Raw genomic sequence first — 14341 nt, forward strand, 5'->3', positions numbered from 1 at the left:
CGGGGCAGCTGAGCGCAGGCTCCGGCGGCGGTGCTGGGATCCATGGCACAGCCTCGGATGCCATCAGCACGGATTTGTGCGCTCGGCTTCTCCAGGACAGTGTGGCAACATCCCTGCCGGAGCCACAGGGAGGGGCTGGCTGAGGCAGAACAGGGTCTCCAGCACTGGCTTTTTCTCTGCTCGCTCCTCATTTACTCATTGGATTTAACTGGCGCTGGCAGAGCAAAATCGTTTGAACTGGCAGTTCCTGAATTGCAATCCCCACGTGGCTGGTGGGCTGGGAAGCTGTGGCAAACCATCACGTTAGGCTGAAAGGAAGAGTGTCTTCAGTCCATGTGCTGGCGCTGGGGGCACTGGAGATGCTCTGAGGGCTGGCAGTGAGCCACTGCTCTGAAACACTTGCGACAAGGTTTGGACTGCTTTTTGAAGTTCTCCTTTCTCTTCTGGTCCAAGTCCTTTTAGGCTGCTTGGTGTCTAGCAGTCGGGTTTCTCCAGGCCTCCACAGTGCTCCCAGGACAACAGGGCAGGCAGGGCAATGTATAATGCAAAGATGTCAGCAAAAACCCAATGAATCCTAAGTATTTCTTGGCTTCCTCAATCTTAGAAGACACCAGCTTTTAAAAAGCAAATCTAAAAAAACAACAGAAGTCCATTTTCCATTCATTGCTTGTCATCTTTTGTCAAGAGAGGCTGCTATGGGACAGGGATGTGACAGTTGAAGTTGCAGCAGTTGGTGTGGTGTGTCCTCTGGGGTCAGGATGGGGTATTTTGTGCAGGGAGAAGCAGTTGCTGTGAGCTGCATCTCAGTGTTAACAATTAGAGTGGGAGTGTAAGGTAATGTCATGTATCTGACTCCTGCAGACAATGCTTTGATAAGCCCTGATGTACCAAATCAGCCCTATAAAATTGTACAGAACAGAAAATGTTTCATGTCTCCATAAACATTCAGCCATATGCTGGTACCTAAATCCATATGCATACACAGCTGATGTGCTGCGGGGGGTGGAGAGGCCGGGAACGGCCTGAGACAAAGAAAGCAGGAGGGTCCTGCTCGCTATCTCCCTGCCACCACCCCGGCACCCAGCTGGTGCTGCCCGTCTGCCCCTGCCACCAAGCCCCACGCACCCCACAAGGGTGGCTGGGCTGAGCCGGGACCTCACCCAGGTCTCTCTGGCCATGGCTGGATGTTTGGGCACTGCATTGCTGCGTTTGTCTTTCCTCTAAGTTAAAGAAAAAGGTGGTTTCCCCTCTCTGCTACATGCCCCAGCGCAGCCATGGAGGGTGAAGCTGGTCTGGTGGCAGTTGTGGGGCCAGACCCAGCCCAGCACCCTATGCCCTGTGCTCAAGCCCCCCTCACTGCATCGCTGCCTGGCTGCGGGTGAGAGCTGCCCATCACATTCAAGCTTCACGTGCTCCCACTCTCCCCTGGCAGCCTCACAGCATCCGTTCCACCCATCCCTGTCCTCCCTCCCTGCTGCTCTCCTCCCTTTGCTCAGCCTCCGTCTGTCTGTCTGTCTCCAGGACCCCATCCCTCTGCTACAGGCCCGGCCGTCTCCCCTCTTCCCAGAGATGGCCACCAGCCTTTTGCTTTCCAGCCTGCAAGAACAGAGCCAGAATTCATCCTTGAGCGCTGAAACTGGACACCATTTTATCAGTGGCCTGGAATGGGAAATTGGAGCCTGGGATGAGAGAATTGAATAACTTGAGCTTGTTTTCATTTCATGTTTAATTTCCTGCAGGCTTAGCTCAGTCTTTCCGCTCCTTCCACCAGCCTCCCAGGGTTTTATGGGGGAAAAGGGATCAAGATATATTACTTCTTGCTTTGCTTTGCTTTTTTTCTTTTCTTTTTTTTTCCAAGGCGGTGAGTTTGCTACAGCGGAGTTTGACATTTCCCTCTCACTTTCAAGCCCCCGCTGCATCACAGAGTCACCGCCGAAAACATTTCATTAGCGGTCCCAGCAATCGTAAGGCTGGCTCTGAGGGGGGCTGGCTGCGGGGTTATATTCCCTGGCTGCGAAGCCTCCTTCCAGCCCCATCTCTTTCTCCTCTGCCCCAGGGCAGACCGGGAGGCAGAGACACTTGCAGCCCAAGAGAGATGAGCAGCCGGGGCTGGGCTGGCGGGGGCTGGGGTGGGGGCGTGTGTATGTCTGCAGGCAAGGGGAAAGAGCCATGTGTGAATACATATGCGTGTCTACCATGTGTGCCACCACCTCAGAAATCTGCTGCAGCCCTGGATAGGGTGGAAGAAGCTCGGGCGGTTGCTGGTACCGAGCAGGAACTCTTTCTGGGGCTCTGCAGACCCAAGCGTGGAAGAGGAGGAGAAAGGAATGGGATATGCATGCTGTGTAGGAACTACATGAAAACAGTGCACACCTTTGCAGGTTTGTTTGTGAGCCCTCGCAGCCTGGCTGGGTGGCTCTGCCTCTGCGCAGGGCTTAAGCGTGGCTCCCACTTTGGAAATCAGGGACGTGCAGTAGCTTAATAGTACTGGGCAACAAGGGGCCAGGTCATGGGGGACAGACAGGGAAAATGCTGCGTTGCATCCTATCGCAGGGGGAATTAGCTTTCGGACACCAGCACTGATGGCTGGAAACCAAGGCAGGCAGAGAAATGGAGCAGGAGAGGGGTAGGCTGCAGGATGCCACCGCTCTGCAGACAGCACAGCCTGCCCCGTGCCCGCTGGTGGCATGAGCTCTTCTCCAGGCACTGTGGTCTCTGTCAGCTATTTCACTAATGAAGCGTGAGCTTGGGAAAGGGGATGGAAAAAAACAGAGCTGCCACTTGCCTGTCTGGGCTCTGCATCTGCTCCTGCTTGCAGCCCGGTGGCTGGCTGCGCTCCCCAGGGAGCTGCGCCTGGCCAGAGGGGGTGACCTCCAGCCAGGAGCTGGCTCAGCTGTGGGAGGGAGCATCACACCTCAGACCTGCTGGGCGCCTCGCCTTCCTGCCGCTCTGCTTTGCTTAGTTCAGCCTTGCCAGCAGCTGAAGCTGGCCTCCATGAAATTACCATGAAATGGCAAGTATCCCTTAGAGGACATGGAAAAAGAACCATTGAGGTCCCCTCAAAGCCCATGGGGCTGCAGTAGGTGTGTGCCCAAATGCCCCACAGCAGCCAGAGCCCCTGCCTGCTTGGTGGAGGGCGTCTGAGTACAGAGCTGCTATTTGGCTTGCAGAAGGAGAGAAGTAAGGGGCTTGGGACTTATTTGTAATCTCTGCCCTCTGCCTTAGCATTGGTTGGTCCTTGCAGTAGGCATTTGCTTCGTCATCGGTGTCCTGGCCTGCTGCGCCATGCCTGTGCACACTCTTTGGCTGTAAGCTGATGCCCTCGGTGCTGCAGTGGGGAGGCCCCCACAGAGCAGAACTGCCCAGAGAGGTGGGAGGCCAAAGTCAAGCCTAAACAAGCTATAACACAACCCAGAGCTGGAGACGGGCGCTAGGGTAATTCACTAAGGGCTTGGTCCCAAAAGCCTCCCTTGTGGGAAGTGCAGCACTGTGCCATCAGCAGAAGAGCCCCGTGCCACCCCAGGCTGCGTCCCCGTGCCTCCTGGGGGCTGCCACCACCCTGCCAAGGCTGAGTGCCTCACTAGCCAGTGGCCCCAACCCCCTGGGAACCCACGTGAAATACCTGGCAGCCAGCTGCCCCCCGAGCCTGCCCAGCCAGCACCCACAGCGCTCGGCACGAGCCTGCGAGGTTCTCGCTCTCCAGTGACAGGGGGCCCGCGTTAAGCCCTTCATCGTGGTGCAGTGGCTGGGGGCCAGACCACAGCCTGAGGGACAGGAACCTTCCCTGCGGCGCTGGGGGAACGAGTGAAAGGCAGAGCTCACCCCTTTCACCCTAGGGTAAGTGCTCAAGCCACCAGGCCACTTAGACGAGTCCTTCAGATGCTCTGTTACATGAGCCCTGTCATCGCCATCCCAAGTGAGCGGTGCAAGTTGGCGGTCGCAAGAGGAGAGAGGCTGTTGTGAAACCCCCAGGCTACCCCTTCCCTCTGCCAAATTTCCTCCTCGCTGCCTGGGGAGGTGCTTTTGCCCTCGGCCACAGTGTTATCCAGTGGCAAAGTGGGGAAAAAAAAAAACCCCTGAGATCGTGGGTCATATGTAATGAACTTGCGGAATGCGTCTGGCTCGCCTGCCTGGCTCTGGTAGCCAGCCCTGCTGGGCCTGGGACACGCTAGCTGCACAGCCGGGCTGGGAGGCGAGCAGGAGGAGCTCGCCACCCTCCAGCACCTCATTCCCATTCCTGAGCGAAAGGAATTTCATGCACTGTGCAGTCGGTAACCCGATGCTGCGCCTGCCCTCCCAGGAGATCCCCTCAGCACTTGTGATGCGTCCCTGGGAAATCAAGGGCTGCGTCCAGCGGCAGAAGTAAAGAGCTGGCGTTGGTAGTGCTGCCTTCCTCTGCCCATCCCGCAGCGCTCAGCACGCTACGCGCGGGACCAAGGGGAATCGCGCTGCTTTCTACTGAAATGCAGCCGTGTCCAGCCTGAAGAGAAACAGCTGTGGGAAGAAGACCAATTTAGGCCAGCAGACAAGAAAAATCCTGCAGCCAGTTGAAACTGGAAGTAAACGTAGAGAGAAAAATGGACTTATGCAAGGATGCTGGCCTGACTGCTTTGACTGTTTGCAACAACTGCTCGTAAAGGTTAGAGCAGAGGGCAAGCTGGGCTGCCTGGGACCTGGGAGTCTTCCTGGTGTAAGAGGATAATCAGATGCCTCCACTCGCCAGCTATTCTCAATGCTAATGCAGGTTCTGGGGTTGACGAGCTGATAAATGCTTGCAGACAGAAGTCACAGGATCGGCTAGACGAGAGCCAAAGCTTCAGCAGGGCCATTGATGGCCATCAAGGCGTGAGCTGGAGATGTCCACCCCAAGTGACAGTGCTCATTTTTGCAAATGTTTCTAAACTCTGCCAGACCTTCGGTTTAACCTTGACTCAGAGGAAAGAGCAGCATTCAGAGAATCATTCACTCCTTCAATGTGGAGTTTGGCTATGCTGGACCCCCAGGTTAGTTCAGGGGACCTAGTACCTGTGTGGGTGGAGGCGGTGAGAATGCAGCACAGCTGTTTGACTCTCCTGCTCCTCTCGGGATGGTGGGAACACCTTTTGGCTCCATATCGCCAGGCTTTGTGCAGTCTCAGCACCTGCTTAGCCAAGAGCAGGAGAAGCACCAAGAGCTGCTTCTCCTGTATCACCTCATGCTCTCTGGTACTGAATGTCCTGGTCAGCTCCGCATCCCCATATTCCCCTACCGTGGGAAAGCTGGCTCCCACTCATACTAATGAACCCGTGTCCCCTGTTGAGTCTCCTGAAGAAAGTAGTTTTTGCAACAGCTTTGTTTAGGGTGATGGTGAAGTTTACCTGCCTGCTGCCCCATTAGCTCAAGGACAAGAGACCTCTCTGTGAACACTGCAGCTCGAGACACCAGCCCATCACATGTGTCAGACATGGACCTCCCCATCCTCTCCCTGTGCCTCAGGGTACTGGAGAGGCATGCCAGCCTGTGGCACGGGTTCTGGGTAGGGCTCGGCTGACTGCAGCCTATGGTGGGGCTGCAGGTGACCTCAGGCACAGCAAGGGACAACCAATCTGCAGGGCTCATGGTTTCATTCCCCGGAGAGTAGGGGCTTGTTTGGAGCTCACCCAATCCCAGGGCATCCCCGTTACCTGTACACGAGCCTCGGTGAGGTCTGTCCTCATGGCTAGCTGCTCCCTGGCATAGACGTCTGGGTAGTGGGTCTTCTGGAAGACCTTCTCCAGCTCCTCCAGCTGGTAACTAGTGAAGGTGGTGCGGTTCCTCCGCTTTTTGCCCTTGTTGCTCTCTGAGTCGGCCTTGTCCATGGGACTGGGGAGGTCCGTGCTGGCCCTGTCCTGGGGCACTTTCACCCCGGCCTCCTTCACGCTGAGGTAGCTGCTGTCCATTCCCGAAGGGTCAGAGCTGGGCTGCAAGTCGGCCTCTCCCAGACTGCTCTCCTTACCTATTTGGGTGGTAGGGTGGGGAGAGGGCGAGAGAGAGAAGGAAACAAACGTAAATCTTTTGACCAATTAATTGGTTGAAGCAATTACAATTGGCCATGGCAGCTGGGCAGCAGCCCCCAGATGCAGGCAGAGGCTGACACCACTCCGGGCAGAAGCAGAGGGCTGCCCTGGGGGGCACACAGGAAAGCTGCTGGCCTTGGCCTCAGAGGGTGCTGGAGCTCAGCCTGGGGGTGGCACGGGCACCTGGCTGGGCTCTATTCAAGGGAGGAGGTGGCTGTTATGGCAGGGGTCTGATCGCAGCCCACGGGTGCCAGCACAGCCAGGGAAGGGGAGGTTGGGGTGAGCCATGCCAGCTCTTCCTGGTCCCCTTCCACAAGCCCAGCATGCTTACGTGCACACACCCCAGGAATATCCCCCTTCACCCTCCCACCACCCACAGTGTGACTGAACCCTATGGAGCACAACGTTCCTAGGTCCCAGCCACAGGAGAGGTCTCTGAGAAAGAAAAGACCCAAACCCAGGATGGTTCCCAGTCACCAGCCCATCCATGCTCCTCTACCAAATAACACATGGTAGAAAACCAGAGGCACACAGCAACCATGCATGGTGCTCCGTGGGATCTGTTTTCTGCTTGTGCATCCCCGGGCAACGATGGTGTGTCAGCAGAGGTGTTCCTGACTGACACCCCACAGCCTCCTGTGAGGACTTGCACTGCTTTTGGCAAAGGGGCGATGAACGGCCCTTAGTGCCACAGAAAAAGCTGGTGTGAGACACCTATGGAAATGCCCCAGCCTGTGTGCGGGGCAGAGAGAAATGAGAGGAGTCTGACAGCAGCCTGGGAGGCTGTTCCTGCCTGCCTGCCCTGAGCAATTAATAATTAATGGGCCATGACATGTGAGAGCAGTACCATGAAGCAGGAGGTGGACATTTCAACCACTGCAGTGAGCTGCTTCCTCTCTAAGGCTTAGCAGCTATGAGTGAAACCAGGTGTACGTGCCCTCAGGCACAGGCAAAGAGTGTTGTGATGGGATATCCTCTCCTGCCCACCTCCTGCCTCCGGCAATGGTGGTGTCCCCCTCATCAGCAAGACCACTGCCATGCCAGCAGCATCCTCATTGCGGATCCAGTGGCATGTAGCACCTCTGATGACAAGTGGCTGCGGCTCTCCCTTGCCTGCAGCCACTGCTTCATGCAGCAGGCTGTCCCCAGACCAGAAAAAGAGGGATTTGTGTGAGGAGCAGGCCTGCCCGGCATGTGCTGTGCAGCCTGGTGTCCTGCCTGCCCACAGTTCTGGCTGTGATCTTTGGACAAAAACCACGGTAGCCATACCGCAAGGTTCAACCGTGAGCTGCTACACCCAACTCCCAACAGTTCAGAAAGGAAAGGGTGCAGTGGTACTTCCTATCAGTGCTTTCCTTACCAAGCCAAGATCACGCCAACTGGCTAACGGTTGGTTTTTTTTTAAAATTTCACATTAGCCTATTTTTAAATGTTCTCAGTCCTGGATCAGTCTTTCTGGGAAACAGTTCCACCATCTAGTGACGTTCCCACTGGGAGATTTTGCTCAGCAGTGTGATATCCAGGGTCTTTAATGCCAGCTCAGGCATTTTAGTCCATGTCTTTGGAAGTCCCCATTTTTTCCAGCAGTCATCCCTCGTTACAACATCCTACCACGTAATTCACCATATATTTAGAGTTTAGCCCTTCTGTGAACAGCTTTGTCATGGTTTCACAATGAAAAGCCCATGAGCAGGCTTGTGAGAAGGTGTACATATCCTCGCCCTTTTCTCACACGCGCAGTGGAAAGACTGCATCGAGGTGACTGGGATGAAAATGGGAAGATGAAATGTAGCTGTTGCTCTCGGGCACGAGGGCAAGAAGGGCCCAGGTTTAAGCTTGGGAGGATGAGCTATGAAAGGTATTTGAGAAAAAAATTGCCCAGTTAGTACAGAGGACTCGAGGGCAGAACTGGGATGAAGGCACTGGAGACATAGGAGCTATCTGCCACTGCCACCCTACTGTGTTTTCAGATTATTGCTTTCTCTAATACTGTTCCCTCAGGCTTTTGAGGAGCTCCCTGTAAAGCTCAGCAAAGCTTGATGTTGTCTATCGCAACTCTCTTGGCTTTGATCTTTAGGCATATTTTGTCAAGATTTATACTCCCTGGGTGCCGGAACTGGTGTCCAGGCCAGTGACTGCCGCCCTGCCTCCTCTTTGCCCCTGCACCCGCTGATGGGCTGAGCTGCTCCACCGCTCCTGGGGGACGCAGGTGGACAGGCCCGTCCAAAATGGGCTGGGACAGTGCCTGCCCCACAGCCTGGGTAAATCATACGCTATGGCCATGATATTTATTCTTTTCAAAACTAATGATAATAAAACAGTGCCAGAAAGTCTGCAGCAATGGACTACCTACTCCCTATGAGAGTAAGTAGAGATGGAGTAATAAATAAATAAAAGTATTCCAGGAAATTTTTTTCTGCCTTTCTTTCTTTTTTTATTATTTATGATGTCAGGAAGCTCAGTACATTTTCCTCCATGCCTTTGGGCTGGCTGCCTCCCTAACTCCCAGGTCCTCTGCAACTCCAGCAGCAAAAAACACAAGAACTTGAGGCCCTTCCTCGGGAGCTTCCCTGCTGTTTCTTATCTGCTCGAGCGGCTCAGCTAGCTGGGGAAGGGTCTGCACCACCACACACACACAGAGAAGAGCTCCGAGACTGATGTAATTTGGTTGACTGCATAGCTCAAGCTGCAGCTGGGAGCTGGGCCCAGGGCTTTCAGCAGTGATAGTTATCTCCGCCGCAAGCCATCAGCCCCAAGGAGGAAGCGGCCGTCCCCGCTGCGCACGCGGTGGGTGTCCCCATGCCTGCCTGCCACCAGCCCAGAGCCCTCCTTGCCGGCTCAGCCACACTGCTCTCATGCTCCCACGCTGCAGCAGACAAGGGCTGCTCTACCTCCAGCCCCTGTGGGCACCGGAAGGGATAAGCCATCGCTCTGAGAGGGGCAGTGAGAGTGGGATGGAGGGCAGGAGGCAGGGAGCACGGATGGCGTGGGGAGGGGATGGCGTGCATCCACACTCGGCTGAGCATCCAGAGGAGTAACCCCCATTCCCTAAGAACAGGCTCCCTGACCTCAAAACAGTCATGCTAACTGCTGAAGTGAAACAAATTGCATACATCTGCATATGGATATGCCCAGACTTCCTGTAACTGGAGATGGCCTCAAAGTTTCAGTGCAAAGTTTGGGGTGTCTGTTTCTAATCAAACCTAGAGAGACCTTGAGTTACATATTGTGAAGATCTCCATGACAAGGAGGTAATGTGAGTATCATTGCACCCTTACAAGCCTGACAGGGCCACTTGGTACCTCCTTCACTGCTTACGACTCCGTCCTTTCCCTCACATCAATAGAAGGATATTTTCTGGCTTCCTATGCGGGTACTCTGCTCTCCCAGTGTCTCGGCTGCCTGCTAGATGATTGGGACTTCCAAGATCTTCCCTGAGTCACCCTGTATTGGTTGCCTATGGGCAGAGGCAGCCCAGGACAGCTGGGCACGTGGGCCCCTATCATCATGCTGCTCCTTTTCGGGCAGAAGAGCTGTCTGCACCCCCAGTTCATCTGGAGGATAAATGCCTTTCCGATCTCACCACATTTGTCCTGGGAACGCCATGGAGGAGAAATGGGGTGCAGGAAACACAGACCACGCTGCCTGTGTGACCATGCGGTGAGTCCCCTGAGATGTCCAGGCAGCACACTGCTCTGCTGACACCCTTGCTAGAGGGATCAGGCGTTTTAACCTCACCATCACAACATCCAGATTCACAATTCGTATCCTTTTTTACCCTGAAGTGTGCTATTTTGGGGGGGTGATGATGTAAAATCGTCTTTATGTACAATCTTAACCAGGAAATTTAAGTTAGTGCAATGTCAGCTTGGTGCATCCACGTGGCAAGGGAGAGTGAGATGTTTCAAACACACAACTCCAGGCTCAGCTTGAAATGACAGGTCTCCTTTGCACGGCGCATACATGACAAGCCGCAACTCCTTTACAATAGACTCCTTCACGATAGACTCCTTCACATAGATCCTGTGATTGCAGCCCCACAGCGTAAGAGGTTGGAAGACGTTGGTTGGAAGGCAAAGAGGTTGGCTACACAGCCAGCAAAACTCAGGCCTGCAGGCAGCACAGGGCTGTTCCCCCCTAGGCTGCAAAGAAGCCTGCAGGGTCTTGGTGTTGCTAATGTACTGCTCTGGTAGCGTCTCCTCTGAGCTGTTATGGTGTCAGTGAGGAGCCCCACGCTATCCCAGCCCTGGGGAGCTCCAAGAATAGCCCTGGACGCCCACCGGCACACAGCAGCTCACAGAGGCCGCCCGCCAGCAGTCAACCCATGTCCAAAGTACGTGGCACGGGCAGTGTGTGGCTGTGCCAGGTGGCCTCTCTGGTCCCACACTAAGTGGCACAGGGGCCTTCTGCCTTCCCACCCAGGCATAGGCACAGGGGGTTTCTCCCTGCCCATCCCCAGATCCCTATGGCCTCCTGCACTGGCCGCTTCACAGTGCCTGTCCATGCCTGCACAGCCGTGGTCTGACTTCTACTTTTCATAGCAACGATGTTTGTCTTTTTTTTAAAAAAAGAGCAAAACCTCTAGTGCAGATGTTTAGGAAGGCTTTTTAAATCCAGATTTAGCTCTTAATGTCATTCTCTCAACTCTTGCTTAAATACCAGTGCTAAAATTTTGCCTAGATCGGGTTTGGGCAGTGTATTCTACACTTCTTACCAAGGAAGATTTCCACCACAGCCCAGCCAGCACACCTCCAGGACTTGGCCGGCTGTAGTAACCTTATCCAGTCCTTGTGATCTTGCCTTAACACATGCTGAAGCCATTATACTTGTTCCCAAGTTGTCTGTTGCAGCTTTCTGCCTCCTGTCTGTCATTGCAGCCTGGAAGTCAGCACAGGGCTATCGTTTAAAAAATATCCACATTTTGGGTTATATAGGATAAAACAGAGCAGCTGGATTTTAGACACACAAAGGCCGAAAGCTTTAGGTTTATTCCCATTCTGGGAGTGAGCTCTCTTGCAGTCTGCAGATGTAGAGAATAGTTTAAAAATGGAGAGAAGACCCAGATTTTTGTGACTGAATCTGACACTAGTGATTTTATTAGCAGTGATCAGATACTTAAACATACCTTCACTCTTGGGCCCAACTGAAGTGTAAAACTGGGAAGCATTCATCTCAATTGCAGGTGGTAGAAGTCTACATAAGACTCAAGCTATTGGCATCGTTCTGCAAGCTGCAGTTACCCTTACTGCTAAGCAGAAACTGGTTGGAGCATCTCCATTTCAACTCTTGATGAGGATGAACACATCTCCTTGTGTCCAGCCTACCAGTGGTTCACTTGAGTTTGCATAAAGCAGAGTTGGTTCCTGTATGAAAGCACGTTTGTCCATCTATCCCAGCCAGGGATCTCATTTGGTTCATCCTGCAGAACCTGAAGGAAAGCTGGAATATGCTCCAGGCAGCCCCTCTGCTCACGGCATAGCACACACCAACTTCCCGCTGTGCTCAGGAGCCCATGGAATGAATGTGCTCATCTGCATGGACATCATCCACCTCTGCGGAGCCTGACCAAAGCTGCTGGTGCTGCTGCTTTGCTGCCTGCAGCCTCATGAGGGTCTACAGCAAAGGAAGGACATAGTGAAACCGGCAGACTAAAAATAGCTGTGAAATACCTGGCCACCTTGGGGAGCTAATTACAGACAGAGCAAATTCCTAGAGAAAAGCCTATTCATAGGAGGATGAAAGGGGGAGATGAGTCTGTCTTTCTACTGTGCTCCTCCTGACCACACCTAGGTCCTCTCTCTTCAAGAAGAGACTCATTTTTCTGAGCAAAGCAAAGGCAGTTTGGGGACAATGCCAAAGGTGCCGCACAGCACCGGTGGGTCCACAGGCTTTTGGTGGCCCCGCAGCCAGCGTATTAACATAAGTCACTGGTTCTGTCTCCACTCCGTGTGCCTTGGGGATTCTTCCCTGGGAGTCAAAACCACCTCAGCCATGGCTGCACTTAGACCCTCTTATGCCTGGCTGGTTACGTTCCCCTTGAGTAAATTGCTGTGTGGGTTTGGGGGCAGACAGCTCAATAAACATTAACTCCAGTGCTGCTGAGAAGCCAACGTCACAGCAAGCCTGGGGGACATGTGCGTGTGTGTCCGCGTGTGTGGTGTTTGTTTGTGGAAGTTGCTGTTCCGCTTGCTTTTTTTCTGCATTAGCTTTTTTTTCCCCCCATACAAACATCTACTTTCGAGGGCACGTATTGTTTTATTGTCTGATTAGCCGAATTCACACACCCTGTGGCTACTTGGGGAGAGCTCAGCACCATCTGTACAAATGCAACATGCGCTGCTTGCTCCTCTTTCATGTTATTTAAAGGACACTAACAAAACTGGCTTTTATATAAACAAATCAGTTCTGAAAGCTCTGCATAGAAGCTGTGGCTAGAGCAAAAAGGCACCGTTTATCCCCCAAGTCCTTCTTCATGTGGCACGTTCATTTGAACAGCGGGAAAGAGCTGACTCGCAAATTTTGAAGGCACAAAATTGCTTCTAGCGAGCCGCTGTAATTGCAGCTCACTTTCTGACTCCCAGAAAGTGATACAGGAAAAGAGAAAGAGCAAGAAAATGTATGGCCATTGCCTCCACGGTGAGAAAATGGAATTGCTTTGCTGGCTTCCTCACTACTGAATGCGAGAGGACGTTATTGTTTAAGCCTAAAATTCTGAAGCTGGGGATCTTGGCTCTCTCTGAGGAACCCATGAATTTTTTAGTGACCTGGCTTTCTCCTCTCTGGCACCTGAAGGTCTCCCGTGCCTTGGGGATGTGCTCTGCCGTGCCAGGATCAGCCACAAGATGGCTTTTTATGTGACAGTGGAGGGAGCTGACAGTCACCTCCGTGCAGCTCAGTGGCAGCCAGACGCTTAGTAGATCCCACACGGGCAGCCCCAGGCTTAGGGCTGAGGGTGGTCAGCTATGGGTTTTCAGCACACCAGGCTATGTGCAAAGTCCTGCTTGAAAGTATGACGGTCAAGACGCGTCAGCTACTGCATTTTAAAATGTCTCTTTTATTTCCCACTGTAGGTATGTCACAAACAGCTGGGAAATAAATGTGGGTTTCCGTTACATCCTACTCGTGTCTCCAGCTAAAATATTGCATGTGAACCAAAAGCCACCTAGTACCTCTGAACTGATATGTCACCAGTGCTTGATGGATGAGGCAGGCAAGGATCAGACAGGGGCTTGAAACGGCTTTCAGTTTCCCTTTAGCCCTGGATTTGATACCTTTTGGATAAGTAGTCTACTTCTTCCAAAACAATCCTGCATTGCCTTGCCATGGCCGTGGTCACCTGAGGGTGTTGAGTTTTCTCAAGTTCCTCAGAGCCAGATGTGAGCACCTAACTGCTCTGAAGACCTGGCTCAATGCTGAATAGAACGAAATATGGGAGCTTAAAATGAAAAAAAAAAAGAAAATCAGCATCTCTACTATAGGACAAAGTATTGAATGGGATCGTCTCAGTCATAGACTCATACGTACACATGGGCCAGTAGCTGTTTGTTGGGACCTAAGTCCAAAGAGGCCCACAGATCCTTGGGTAAATGAAAGGCAGAACAGGCAGCCGTTTGCTAAAGACTTTCATTCTCCACAGACAAACACTGTAGTCAGCCTGGGGCTTTGCATGCCCTGATACACTGACCCAACGTGGGGCCTCTGTCCCGCTCCTGTCTGAGCTCAGTGTCACTAACTGGCTGTCAGCATCTGGGGCAGCATCTGCCCCATCCTCCTCTCATGCCTCATTTTAAGATCATCCAGTTCTCTCAGGATTGTGTTTCCTTTGGAAAATTTAGATATAGCAAGGTTGCTCCTCCCCGGTTTGGAAATTATGTCCAGCAGAGTTACATGAGGATAGTGTTCAAGGTAGCCAGGATTTCCCTGCTCCGAGGCCTTATAAAGTCAGACCCTATACCTGCAGCAGGGAAAGGTACGCGCTGGGAAGCTCTGGGGCAGATGGCAGGCAGTGCCAGCAGAAACACTGAGGGTTCTTCAGATATGAGTGACAGATGAGGGTGATGCAGGGCTTAGGGCTAAGCTCTCTCTCAGAAAGGAAGAGCATAGGCCTCCCCATTGGATGCAGATTTATGTTTTCATTTTAACCTCACACATGCCCTTTGTCCACCGCAAGGATCTGAAAAGATCCCTTGCCTGAGCAAGACAGAAGGGGGCTCTTCACTGAAAGTTGTCATCTCCTCCAGAGCTTTCCCCTTGCAACCAGTCAGCACCTCCCTCTTCCCCACAGCACGCTCCGGGGATTTTCCCTA

The 14341-nt window shown here is 53.1% G+C and overlaps 1 protein-coding gene across 1 annotated transcript in view; it reads right to left on the minus strand.

The window, feature by feature from the left end:
* The window catches only part of ALX4 (ALX homeobox 4), a 10497-nt gene extending 4529 nt beyond the window's left edge, over window positions 1–5968 (minus strand). The window contains exon 1 of the mRNA XM_009895699.1: window positions 5664–5968. Within this exon, the coding sequence (XP_009894001.1) occupies window positions 5664–5918 (255 nt within the window). The 5' untranslated portion in view covers window positions 5919–5968. The remainder of the gene's footprint in view (window positions 1–5663) is intronic.
* Window positions 5969–14341: the final 8373 nt, after the last annotated feature.

The sequence above is a fragment of the Charadrius vociferus genome, unplaced genomic scaffold (assembly GCF_000708025.1).
Source record: "Charadrius vociferus isolate BGI_N301 unplaced genomic scaffold, ASM70802v2 scaffold111, whole genome shotgun sequence".
Taxonomy (NCBI): Eukaryota; Metazoa; Chordata; class Aves; order Charadriiformes; family Charadriidae; genus Charadrius; species Charadrius vociferus.